At 31.7% G+C, this 13657-nt stretch overlaps 1 protein-coding gene across 2 annotated transcripts in view; it reads right to left on the bottom strand.

Annotated features, from left to right (window-relative positions):
• The window catches only part of LOC125053982 (B-cell receptor CD22-like), a 106426-nt gene that overhangs the window by 23539 nt on the left and 69230 nt on the right, over positions 1–13657 (bottom strand). For both annotated transcript variants that reach the window (XM_047655627.1, XM_047655626.1), the window contains exons 6-10: positions 5941–6147; positions 4682–4827; positions 3854–4001; positions 2968–3098; positions 1332–1491 (exon numbers count right to left, since the gene is read on the bottom strand). In XM_047655627.1, coding sequence (XP_047511583.1) covers positions 1332–1491; positions 2968–3098; positions 3854–4001; positions 4682–4827; positions 5941–6147 — 792 coding nt within the window. The remainder of the gene's footprint in view (positions 1–1331; positions 1492–2967; positions 3099–3853; positions 4002–4681; positions 4828–5940; positions 6148–13657) is intronic.

Raw genomic sequence — 13657 nt, forward strand, 5'->3', positions numbered from 1 at the left:
ATTTAAACTATTTCTTCATTTAAATATTTCTTTAACAAATGTAATTTTTTTCTGACATCCAAGCCATCTTTCTCAAAGCTTTCTTCTTACTAATCGAAAATAATTAGATCGTAATGAACTAAGTGATGTCCAAAACTAATAAAAATAATACTTGAAATTTTAAAAATGTAATGAAATTATGAGATAATGCGATAAAGTTTCTATAGCAGTTCTCGATATTAAAAAATATACCTTGCTTATACCACGGTGAACATTAGCATATATGGAAAAATAAAATAATTTATTACATAATTTATTATGTAATAAATAGTGTAATAGTGTGCAATTCATACGTGGAGTGGTAGAACGTTCAAAAATTTTAGTTTCATGGTTATAAGACGAATGTAATTTTAATTTTTAAGTTTAATGTCTAATTATCAATTTTGATAAAAACTACAATGATTATTAACTATTTAAATGTAGTATTAGCCTTTTCTTTGAATTCAGTTTTTAAAAATAAAATTATTAAAGTTTGAAAGTCGATGAAACGAAAAAGCGACAGTAAAAAGAGACAGACACATAAATTCATACGATTTAACGTGGAAGAAAATGAAATAACAAGCATTATACAGTTTTCACTTCAAAAGGTTTTTATAATTGATATGTAATTAAAATTGACAAGTTTTATGTAATTTTATAATTGAATTAAATAAATCTCCTATTTAACTTTTTTGCACATCTATTTTTTTTTAATTCAGAAAATGATCAAATACAAACTAATTTAAAGTTTATACACTGCATAATGCTTCCTATTTTCTCCCACGTTTTCTTATGAATTTATGTGTCTCTTTTTCGTTTCATCGACTTTCAAATCACAACGATTCTAAAGAAGTTTTCACTTCAAAAAGAAAGTGCAATACCCACCCTAGCATTCTCTGAGTCGTGGACAGCTGTCTACCCATTTAACATTATACCGATACTGGACATAATAATTTCTATATAACACTTGGAATTGTAAAATTAAACTTTTGTTGCGCAATAAGAATAATTTCCGTTTCAGCATAGGACAGGTTGAGAAGATGTTGTTTAAGATTTTTAGTGACTGTATCAAGTTTTTAATCGTTAGTGAATATTGCCTTGGAATTGGCCTGAGAAGAATATAAAGTGAGAGGAACGTCATCACAGCTATATGTTTTATCGGACCGTTTTTATATAGAATGTTTCATGGGTTTTTATGTTTAGCTTTTTAATAATAATATACTAACACTAAGTCCGTAAGTTTATACTAACATAATGATGGATTATTTTATCTGAACAAATAAATAAATAAATATATATATATAAATACTTACATTGCACTCTCAAGTACACGGACTGACTGGTGGTTTCCCCAATTTGATTGGCTGCCCTGCATGAATATAAACCAACGTCTTGTCTCGTCACTCGCTGGAGTACCAACGACTTGGTACTGATGAAAACCCCAGAAGACATGTTCTGGCTGACTGATTCATCCTATAAGTTTTTATTTTACTTATTAGACAAAACATCTTTTGTTGATTTTTTAGCCAATTAGTCGCTCTACGGAAATACAATATCTAATAAATTTCGCAAATTTACGTTTATTAGCATAAACAAAACAACTTTAGCGGGATATAAATATAATTTTTTGTCATACTTGATATGTTTTTAAAATAACAATACTTGACTAATATAAATAATATGTATTAAATGAATCTGCGCATTAATTCGCTTGACTAACTACTAACTAACTAACGCGTTTGACACAGTTTATAGTTAAAGATACATCAAAGTAAATAAATAATTCCAATATTTCTTGCCGAGGTTTAGTAAACATTATAAAACTTGTAATTGCTACGATTTCTTATTGCCAGTAACTTCTTTATTCGTATTTCATATAACTCGTACCAATTACGGATATTTTGTACAGATTATATAAAATACCTAGAAATAATATGTATTAAATATAAATAAATCGGAGATATATCTTACTGAAAAACCCTTATGCCAAATAAAATTGTACTAATTAATCACAAGTTGTGGAAAGTAGCTCACCGTCCACTTTTAATATTTTTAAAATGTTCTCTTAACAACTCTTCATTCGAGCTACCTTGTTACAATTTTACGAAATTAGACTTTATTTTTATGAATTTTAAACTGTATGATGGGCTCTTAAAGAATATTCTGTTTTAAGTGATTTTGAAAATTTATCAAAATAGTTATTTTACTTAGGCTATATGACTGATATTTCTGAAACTTTAAATTGCTGGACAAAAATTACAATTTACGAGATTTCAAAGTAATAATAAAACAAACTTTAATAATAATAGCAAAATAAACGAATAGTAAGGGCTCTATCTCAAATAAAATATTTTTAAATTTAAATTTCCAGCTCCTTCTGAATGACTTGAAAGTGAGTGAGAAAAACGCACAATAATATTAATATTGTTGGATTTCAGTTTCTTTTGTTTTAATTTGTATTAAAAAAAACATGGCGCTTGTTTCGTTATAAAACAACCCTTACATTTTTATATCTGTCGTTTTATATATTTTTTTAAATAGGTGATCTTCGGTATATGCCCGGGAAATGCCTTAAATTTTTAGGTATAAGGTATGTTTTCTCAAGAGGATTTATTTCATTGTACAAGAGAGTGTTAAATGCGCACATAGAAACGACGCACGCATAGTGGCGTACGCCGTATTCCGAACGTAAAACTACTTCACGCAAAATCAATTCATTATTGTATCTAAACTTAAACTTTACGTCTATAGGTATGTTCAAGACCGCGCACTGGTCTAAAAAAGAGCAAAACTAAAAGATATATTTTTACATAGTGAAAATCACTATTGTTTGAATTAACTTAATCACATGCATATTCTAGATCAGTCCATCATACGAGTAATACACTGCACCGGTGGCTAGTTCCCTTATGAAAAAGAAAATTTTATAATAAAGTTTAACTCACTCACGTTATGATACCATGAGATGCGGTGCTCTTTAGGATTGGACTTTATGTTGCACTCAAAGTATACGTCGTCGCCTTCCTTTATATCATTCGGGTTGAGGGTGCTGCCCAGGGACATAGTTACGACCGGCCTGTCTGTAGAAATTAAACCTTACTTCACCCACATAAAGCCTAAAATCCCTTGAAATAAAAACTGCAAGTACCCAGTGCAATTTCCCAAAAGTTCTCGAATTGAGTTGTATGAAATCGAGGTGTTTATTTCATATCCGTGTGTTAAGATTTCGTTAACGTTCAGACTAATGTCAGCCTTATTTCAGTGACACTAAGTACACTTTTGAATGAAGAAAATGTCTAGTTTTGATAAGAAAATCGAGGATATTTAGATAAAAGTCGGAAAATTAGTTTTTCTATCTGAGAGATCTCACGTAGTCGAATTGTTGTTTTGCTACATTACGCTTATTTTATGTTGATTCGTTTTATTTATATTTAGAACGGGCTTTTGCAATTTAATGTTAACAAACATCTTAGTTTTTATAGGAGGCATTCGACATTTGCGAATGTCTTATAAAGTATATACTATTATTACTGATAAGTATTGTGCTTGATCATACATATGAGTATCATATAAACTGTAACCTGAAACAATTGATTACTTGCAAAGCCAATGACAATATCATCAGTAGAATCGTCTAAATCTGTAATTATGTATTTATTAAATGTATCAAATTTGTTTTATAGCAAATAACCTCCAAATCTATTTAATGATTTTGTTATGTTAAATGGGTGTTTTTACGTAAACTTTATTTCATTGTAAAAATTATTATACAAGTGTAGACATACCAACAAATGAATTGTATTAAACAGCCCTGTTTTTTCGATATAATACTCACAAACAACACCCATTTTAAACGAGTCCTCCAAAGCGACTCTGAGTATCGGATTATCGGCTCGACACCTTATCGTTGTACCATCATCTTCTGGTTGCGGTAACATGCTGAGTTTACTAACAGTTGACGTGTCGTTGATATACTCGCTGTGCTGTTGAATGTAAATACAAGTAGTATAAGATCCCGATATACAACGACCTTCACCGAGATTCCTATTTAATGAAACGTATTTTATATTTAATTTAATATGTCAATAAATATAATCCATATGGGTTGCCTAGCAAATTTCAGTCCAGAGTATGTTTAATTAATATTAAAAAAAATATATTTTTTTATAATTTGCATGTAGTGAATTTTTTTATTTTTTTCAATCAATATTTTTAATCAGGGTACTATTATATATGTATCATAAAAAAAAGTTAATCGAAGCTAAGTAGAAGTTCGCCATTCGATCTGCGCCTAAATAATAACGGTTAATTTAATAAACTGTTACAAATAGAAATTTAAAACAAATGCTATTTGTAACCGAATTTGCATGCTATTCAATAATGGATTATTTGATGGCCGGAAATATTGTCTGCCGATTTAAATCTATCAATTCAATCTAAAAACTACTTTGTTGCACATCCAGAAATTCTATGAATAAAATAAGCTATCTTAATTCTATTTTTATTGCAGATTAATCACTGCAAATAGTCAAAAATATAATTATTAATTGCCTGAAACTTAACTTGCTTAATTATAGAAGTAGGGTAAGATAACGACGTTGATATCAAAACAGAAGTTGTATTATTCAAATGACATGTTTAAGAATACCTTTATTTAACATACCTTTCCTCTAGTATATTTCCTGTTCTCTCGATACCATGTGACCTGGGCTGGTGGTCTACTGCCATGTGTGATGCAGACCAGTGTAACTTCAGAATCCGCAGATAGCTGGCCAGGCTTCTCTATTATTGATACTGATGTTGGTCGCACTAGGAATAAGTTTACGATTACCAAAGTTCTTATGCTGCTTCCCGAGTTCGTCGAATATCAGAAATTTTGCAACGGTATCAAGCATCAATCAATAGTATACAGTGTAGAATTGATTTTGTTCTAATGGTCTAAGATCCCGCTATACAACGACCTTCACCGAGATGCTTATTTAATGAAACTTATTTTATATATAATTTAATATGTCAATAAATATAATCCATATGGGTTGCCTAGCAAATTTCAGTCCAGAGTATTTTAAGTAATTTAAAAAAAAAATATTTTTTTAAACATTTCACCGGTATGATTATTAGATAAATTCTATACCAATCGAAAGTATGAAGCCCATAGAATATGCAAAAGTTAGGTTGTTTTTAATCAATTAATTATTTATGTGTATATTTTTTATGTGACACTAAAGTATATATACATCTTTAGTAAAAAAGAAAGTTATAGTGATACATATATAATATTACCCTGATTAAAAATATTGATTGAAAAAAATTAGAAAAATGTACTACATGCAAATTATAAAAAAAATATATTTTTTTTAAATATTAACTAAACATACTCTGGACTGAAATTTGCTAGGCAACCCATATGGATTATATTTATTGACATATTAAATTAAATATAAAATAAGTTTCATTAAATAAGCATCTCGGTGAAGGTCGTTGTATAGCGGGATCTTATACTATAAGCAAAAACTTTTAATTGTATGAAACTCCTTTGAAAGTTTAAATTTTACTCGTTTAAAGTTGAATAGAAAACTTTTAAAAATTCACCTACTTAAGTCATCAATCATAATATCTGCTGATTTTGAGACTGATAATTAAATCAATCGAAATATACTAGACGATATTGTGACCACATATATGTTTGAATTTTTGACAACTTATTAAACCAATGTAAATTGTATGACCCTCAACTATTTCTAGAAAACATCAGAGTGAGATTTTTCACACCTTGATTACATGTATCTACAAAAGCTCTATTTAGAATACTTGACGCATATTTTTAAAATAGTATTGCTACTTTGATAAACTTATATATAAACCGGACCATTTATTACAGCCATAGCGATCCCATCACGTTTGCTTAATAACGAAACTTACAATTCATTTCCACCCTAGCGGTGCGTTCGTGTGGACTCAACAGCGCTGTGTTCGTCGCCTGACATCTCACTGTGCTATTCAGCCAGCTTCTTTCAGCGCCACTTACGCTGATTTTACTGATTATAACTTTGCCATCATTTTTCAGGATAATGTGGTCATCAACGGGTGTGTTATTGATGAGCCAGGATAGTGTTGGTTGAGGGCGGCCTAAGGATTGAAACTCTAAGATTAATGCCAGAAAAAACATAACTTAAAAAAAAACAAGTCTCGTAGCAGTTCTTGTAAAAGTTATGATATCCATGTAATACCAAGTCGGAGAATTTATTCAGTCCCTACTTAAGGGACCAACTGTCTTAAGTTATTACGCAATAAGCTAACCTATCAACATACTGACCATATCAATAATACAAATCTTTTATATTTATAATAAATACATTGAATTAGCCATCACATGGAAACATAATGAGAATGTAAACAAATGCACTAACAAATTATGTTGCTAAGTGCGATTGCCAAGTCAATAAATATATATTGGCTACTAATTTTATCTATAACAAAGTTATAGGGGGATTTTCGACCCCCTATATCCTCGAAGCCTGAACTGCTTCGAGAAAAGCATGGTACGGCCGTGCCGCTTTTTTGCTCGACTTCACGGGTGCACTGCCGTGCCCCCATAGTCTTGTTTTGTTTATATTACATAATCAGGAACCTACTACCTAGAACAACAATGGTTTAAGGCAACTTTACCGTCGCAAATATTACTATTAACTGCCCATTTGCGTTTTTGAATCATTGCTCAAAAAATACAACCATTTCATTAATTTTATGATCTGGGTATATACTTAATTACGACTTTAGGCAAAAATCCTGAGAGCTACACGCTGCGTGAAGATGAAGGATTTATATACTTTTATACAACTTGCAACACTAAAGGAGGTTTACAATACTCCAAAAATCGATTAAAAAGTATTTAATTTGAATTTGGAACTTTAACGTTCTGAATTCAAAACTCCATGGCTCTATATTAAACTATATGGAGAAACCCGAAACAATTCTGCTACTGGATAACAACTACTTAAATAAAAACCACAAAAAATGTATAATATTGGTTTGTACATAAGCCTCAAACATTCCAAGCCAACAAGAGCACTCCTAGCCATAAAGAATATATGTATTCTCAACAAGTTACCGAAGCTGTACCAAAGAATTCACCTGAATTCAAATCAATAATTCCATCAGCGATATCTTAAAGTGTTTGAATAAAGTATGAAAGTACTGAACGTGCTGCGTGAAGGTCTTCAGTTAAAAGTTGGGCACTTCTCATAACGAGACGGTATATTGCATCGGCACCGAGTTTTAACTTTACCTCGATATTTTCAAAGTAACAGAATATTACTTTTATGTTATAAAATAACCATACATACATATATAGGCATACTAAATGCCTACTTTAGATAGACTTTGTTTTGTTATTATTATAACTATATATTACTATTTTTGTTATTATTACTAATTCCTGATTTGATGCAGTGTAATTTTTTATTTTTAAAGTTTTAATGACGCTTAGGTAAATATACTCGTACCGGATCCAAGGTGAATCATATTTTTAATATGTTTTTTTATTACGTTTAAAAGAGAAAACTTTACCGGAAAGTGCATTTTACATTATTATTTATTTTAGATAATTGAAATAATAAATCGGTTTTTTTTCTATTACCAAAGATTTCATTTATTTTTACTATTTTCCTAAATATTTTACAAGCTAATTCGAAGTTTTTTATATTTCTTTATCATTTTTAGATATATTTAGAGCACTAAAACATATACAATATACATAGATATTCAGACACACCAAAATATAAAATACAAAATATACTTTTTAACATTTCAGGTAAAAATACTAGAAGGTAGGAAGGAAGGAAGGTAATATATATGGGTACATTTAACAATATTTATTAAATTAGAAAAAGCGTGAAAATATAAAAAAAAATTTATAATAATATTTAGGAAACTGAATGAAATCCATGAAAACAAAAAGATAAGAACAATCTTCTCTGAGCCTTTTGCACAATGGTGGGAATAACACAACCTTGAAACGAGATTTCTTTAAGCCTTTTGTTGGAAAAATCTTGCCGAACTCCATAAAGATATCATCAAAAGAAATAAGCTTAGCATAACGTTGGACCTATAGTCTTAGAGATGTTTATTCATGTTCAGTTTAAACATAAAAATTATTTATAGTATTATTGGAGATCTCGCCTTAATATTAATAAATTTTATCGCTATAATTTTGTTAGGATAGAAAATTGCCTCTAAGTCGTTGGTTTTCCAAATTAGTTAAATAAATAAAACTATTTGTACATCATGCAAAGGTATTTAGAGAGTTTATTAAAATAGGCCGAGAGGTAGACGCTCTTTATTCACCAGATTCTATTTATCATGTCGCAAAACGTTAATTGAAATAATAGGAATAAGAATACATTTGTGTAAAGGCGAAATTCAACCCATAACCTCCGAGTTTCACCTGTATAATACATAAATTGTAATTTTTCTAAGATCGCAATTAACACCAGCTCGCATAACGAAGCATAATCATACATCGAAGTTGATTTCAACTTGAGAACGACAATGTTACACTCAGAGTAATATTCAAGTAAGTGTTTCCAACCAATTCGATTTAAGGTCCTTCATGGAAAGAGGACGCTTTTTAAAAGGCCGGAAACGCACTCGCGAGCCCTCTGGCATTGAGTGTCCATGGCATGGGTGGTGGTATTACTTAATCAGGTGAGCCTCCTGCCCGTTTGCCCCTGTTCTATAAAAAAAAAACTTTCGCAAGTCAAAGATATACTGGGTCATACTCAACGCTAAGTCTTAACTTACGACATTTCAGTAACAGACTTAATTACCGGATTGTTGCCTATAAAGTTGATCTAAGCATAAATTTGTTCAGCCCACGCTCCATTGGTTAGATTCGGGACTTTATACAGAAATTGTAAAAAATCGTCATAAATCAATCCACCCGTTTTACCGTGATTAGGAGACATCCAAATTTAACCGGTTAACCGGTAACTCTCAGTCTATAACGGATATTTACGCCATCTCGTTAAATTTTACACCGACGTCAGCGGTTTGCGGTCCCCTAACGAAACATACGGAATAACTTATTATTGCCACAATCTAAAATATGCGTATGAGCTTTTTCGATTTAATTAAAATTTTCGACAAATGCTGATTAGTCATAATATACATTTGGCGGTACGTTATATATTTTATGTGATATTAAACTTAATTTTACTCAAAATTTATGGTGCGGAAAGGCCGTGCTATAAGGAAAAGAACAATGTGAAGACGAGAAGAAAGGTCCCGTTTAATAAGAAATACTGCAATTAGGTAAGGAATGAAGTAGGTTGGTTTGAATAGAAACGAGTACCCATCATCATTTTGGAAACTGTAAATGGAATTTAACCTAACTGATCAGTCCAGCTAAATCTTTTTACCTATGAATCCATTGTTTCACATCTCTTACGGCATTTAGGCTTATTTCTTTTATAATAATATTTATATCGTTTTTAACCAGCCCTGCGATTCTGTAACTCGCTTTTTGAACTCACACAGCGGTTTTCGCATTGGCGGTCGCTCTCAAATCAGTTGTGAAACAGTCATTTTATGATTTGGCATTCTGAAAAGGTAGGAGCTTGTAGTTTATTGTTTATCAGAATACCAAATCATAAAATGACTGCTTCACGACTGATTTGAGAGCGACCGCCGATGCGAAAACCGCTGTGTGAGTTTGAAAAGTAAGTTACAGAATCGCAGGGCAGATCCTTTCTTCCAATAGACCCACCCACGCTCCATTTAGCAGAATGGCTAGACTGTGCAATCTGCAGGGCCTCAACAATCTCGATCCATTCTCGGACCGCCCATCCGTATTTTTGCTATGTTTTGTAATTTGAGGTCTTTTGTTTTGTACACGGGTATAGTAATGTTTCTTTGTAGACTTAATGATTGTAAACATTGATATGTTATAAGCATTATGTTTGTGCACGCCGTCCGCACCTATTATCGCACACATTGGCTGCAAAATTTATAACTTACTTAACCAACCTGTTTTTAGTTGTGTGGCCTTGTTGGCGTGGCTTTTAATAGATAAATAAAAATATCATTTTAGTTTTATAAACATGAAAATGGATTAAACGATAACATTTTACTGCTATGATTACCCATACCATACCCATATAATTAGATATGGGTCTTTTCATTAAAATTTCTGCTTTTAAATCTTCAGAGACACATATCTTTTATTCATCACAGGAAAAAACTCATAACGCAAGTCCGCAGTCGAGCGACAAAATATTTCTCATCTCGAATTTAAAGTTCCGAACTATGTACAAAGTTTTCAAGCACTCAATTCAGTTTGTTTTTCTACTGTCGTAGTTTAAATTAAAATAAAAAAATTATGTATAACCTAATCTATTTGTATCATGATTATTACGAAAAAAAGATTGGGCCAATTACAAAAATATTTTTAAAAACATCCCACAACATATATTTCTAATATATTAAGAATATCCAGCCGTGCACACGCCGCTTATTATGCGAATGAATTTACTAAAAATATGGATTATTCATCACAATATTAATAACCGTCGTTCCTCAACTGAGCGTTTTATAAGGCAGTTTTTGCCGCGCAACTCCACTAATTGAATCCAGCCACCGATGTATTTCCGAACCAATTCGACTAAGAGTCCTTCAAGGAAAGAACGTTCCAATTCTTAAACGGCCGGCAACGCACTTGCGAGCCTTTTAGTAATGTCAGTTGCCCTGCCCGTTTGTCCCTGTTCTATATAATAAAAAAATTTGGTAAATGTATTTGTTAAATGTGTGAAGTTATACGTAGAATATCTGCAATATTCCATACTGCATGTTTTCAAAAGGGTTCAGCACGGTACTCTGTTACGGTTTACTCTGACCAAAGATACATTGTATCTCTCATATAAAATAAAAAAAAAAATTGCTAAATTATTAGCATATAATTTTAAAGAAATGCAACGCAATGATATTTTAAACAATTCTGCCAATAATTTGGCGACAATTATTAATGACATTGATTTTCATTTAAATTAGAAATTGGGACAAAAGAGGCAACCTCTTGCCAAAATGTAAGGAAGGTAAAATCAACTAAAAGTGCAAAAAATTTAAATAGTATCAACCTGGTGCATCAAAATATTCAAGGTTTTTTGAACAAAGATTTAGAAGTAGAATTATTCCTAAATTGTAACGATATAGACATTCTTTGTTTGACAGAACATTGGCTTAAAAGCCACCAGTTCATGTTCAATTTTAGCAATCACCAGGTTGGTAGTTCGTTCAGCAGAGTAAATGCTATACACGGTGGCTCATTAATTTTAGTAAATAAACAACTTAAATTTAAAGATCGTAAGGATATTGTGAGCCTATCTGTTGAGCGGACAATTGAATTAGCCTGTATAGAATTGGAGCAGTTCATTATATTAAGCGTGTACAGGCCTCCTTCAGGATTGTATGATTGTTTTGAAAAGGTTATGGATGAAGTATTGCACAAAATCTGTAATTCTTACAAGTCTATCATCACTTGTGGTGATTTTAATGTTAATTTGTTAGAAAATTCTGGGTCAAGCACAAAAATTATAAGTTTGTTTCAGTCATACAACCTTGCCAACCAATTTTTGGAGCCCACTAGAATAACTCCAACTAGTGCCACATGCCTAGATAACATTTATACAAATATTATACCAACCCACAAAGAAATTATTAATTTAATAGACTCAGATCATTGCGGACAATTGATTACTATTCCAAATCTAATCAAAAAAAATACTAAAAAAGATATCACTGTTAATCCAAAAACAGCTAATCGTTTGGAATCATTTAAAACTAAACTGTTAAGTAAATTACCACTTTTGTCAACTAATGATGACCCTAATGAACAATATAATGATTTTTTTAATATGTATTGCACACAATTTGATAACACTTTCATTCCAAAGGCATTCTCGGTTAATAATAACACCTGCTTCAGTGACTGGGCCACCTTTGGTATACATAAAAGTAGAAAACGACTTTATGAGTTGTATGATGAACGGACGTGTATTAACACTGCATTGAACTGAATTTATTTTTATTTTAGTGTATTGCACTGAATTTAATTTATATGTTAAGAATTATTCTAAATTATTTAAAAAAGTTTGTTGTATGGCCAAGTCACGTTACTTGAGTACAAAAATTAAGAATAGTAGTAATGTAATTAAAATGACATGGAATATCATTAATAGCGAAACAGGAAGGTCGAGCAACCGAAGTAGTGACTACAGCCTTGCTATTGATGACGATATAATTAAATCAGATTCCCAAGTCGCCGCGGCCTTTGAAAAGTTCTTCGCAGAGATTCCCGCGTCAACTACTAAATCTCTAAGGTCATCACCCACTGCTGCAGAGTCTTTACTTAAAGAAAACGTTCCTGTTTGTGAGTCTGAGTTTAATTTCCAATATGTTACTTGTAGAGACATAATTAAAACCGTTCACACGTTAAATATTAAAAAGACTGCTGATCTGTGGGGTAATTCTGTGGACGTTGCTAAATCAATTATAAACATTGTAGCACCTACTCTAGCTGTTATTTTTAACAACTGTATTGACCGTGGTGAGTTTCCTGATCTTATGAAATATAGTAGAATAATACCGTTATTTAAATCGGGTAGTGCATCTGACCCTACTAATTATAGACCTATTTCTGTGCTACCTACCTTTAGTAAAATTTTTGAAAGGGTTATTTTAGATCAACTGCAAAGATTTTTTAATAAACATAAATTATTACATAACAAACAGTTTGGTTTTACAAGGGGTCGTTCGACCACTGATGCCGGTGTTGAACTTTTAGGCCATGTTTATAATGCATGGGAGGATAAATGCGATGTTTTGGGCATCTTTTGTGATTTGTCCAAGGCATTCGACTGCGTTCTTCATGAAACATTAATCAGGAAACTGCATCACTACGGAATCCGGAACGCCTCTCTGGATCTCCTCACTTCTTACTTAAGTGATAGGATTCAAAGAGTTGATGTTAACGGGAAAAGATCACCCGGATCCATAGTAACAATGGGTGTCCCCCAGGGCTCTATTCTGGGCCCGTTTTTGTTTCTTATTTATATTAATGACTTGCCTTACCTCATAAAGGATAATCTTGATATAGTGTTGTTTGCAGATGACACTTCACTTTTATTTAAACTCAAACGTCAGCAGCTGGTTACTGACAATATAAATAGCGCCCTCGCAAAAGTAGTTAACTGGTTTAATGTTAATAACCTACTTCTTAACGAGAAAAAAACTAAGTGTATTAAGTTTACTATACCTCATGTTAGACAAGTAAAAACTAGTGTTCTCATAAAGGGCGAAGAGTTGATTCCTGAAGATACCACAGTGTTCTTGGGCATAACTTTGGATGCCAAACTTCAATGGGGCCCCCATATAGATAAATTGTCGAAAAAGCTTAGCGCTGCAGCATACGCCGTTAGGAAAATTCATGATTTAACTTTTTTAGAGACAGCCCGTTTAGTTTACTTTAGTTATTTTCATAGTGTGATGTCGTACGGTATTCTGTTGTGGGGAAATGCCGCCGATATTCAGACAATTTTTGTTTTACAAAAAAGGGCTATTCGTTCAATTTACAAATTAAGTCCCA

Source organism: Pieris napi, chromosome 11 (genome assembly GCF_905475465.1).
Source record: "Pieris napi chromosome 11, ilPieNapi1.2, whole genome shotgun sequence".
Classification (NCBI taxonomy): Eukaryota; Metazoa; Arthropoda; class Insecta; order Lepidoptera; family Pieridae; genus Pieris; species Pieris napi.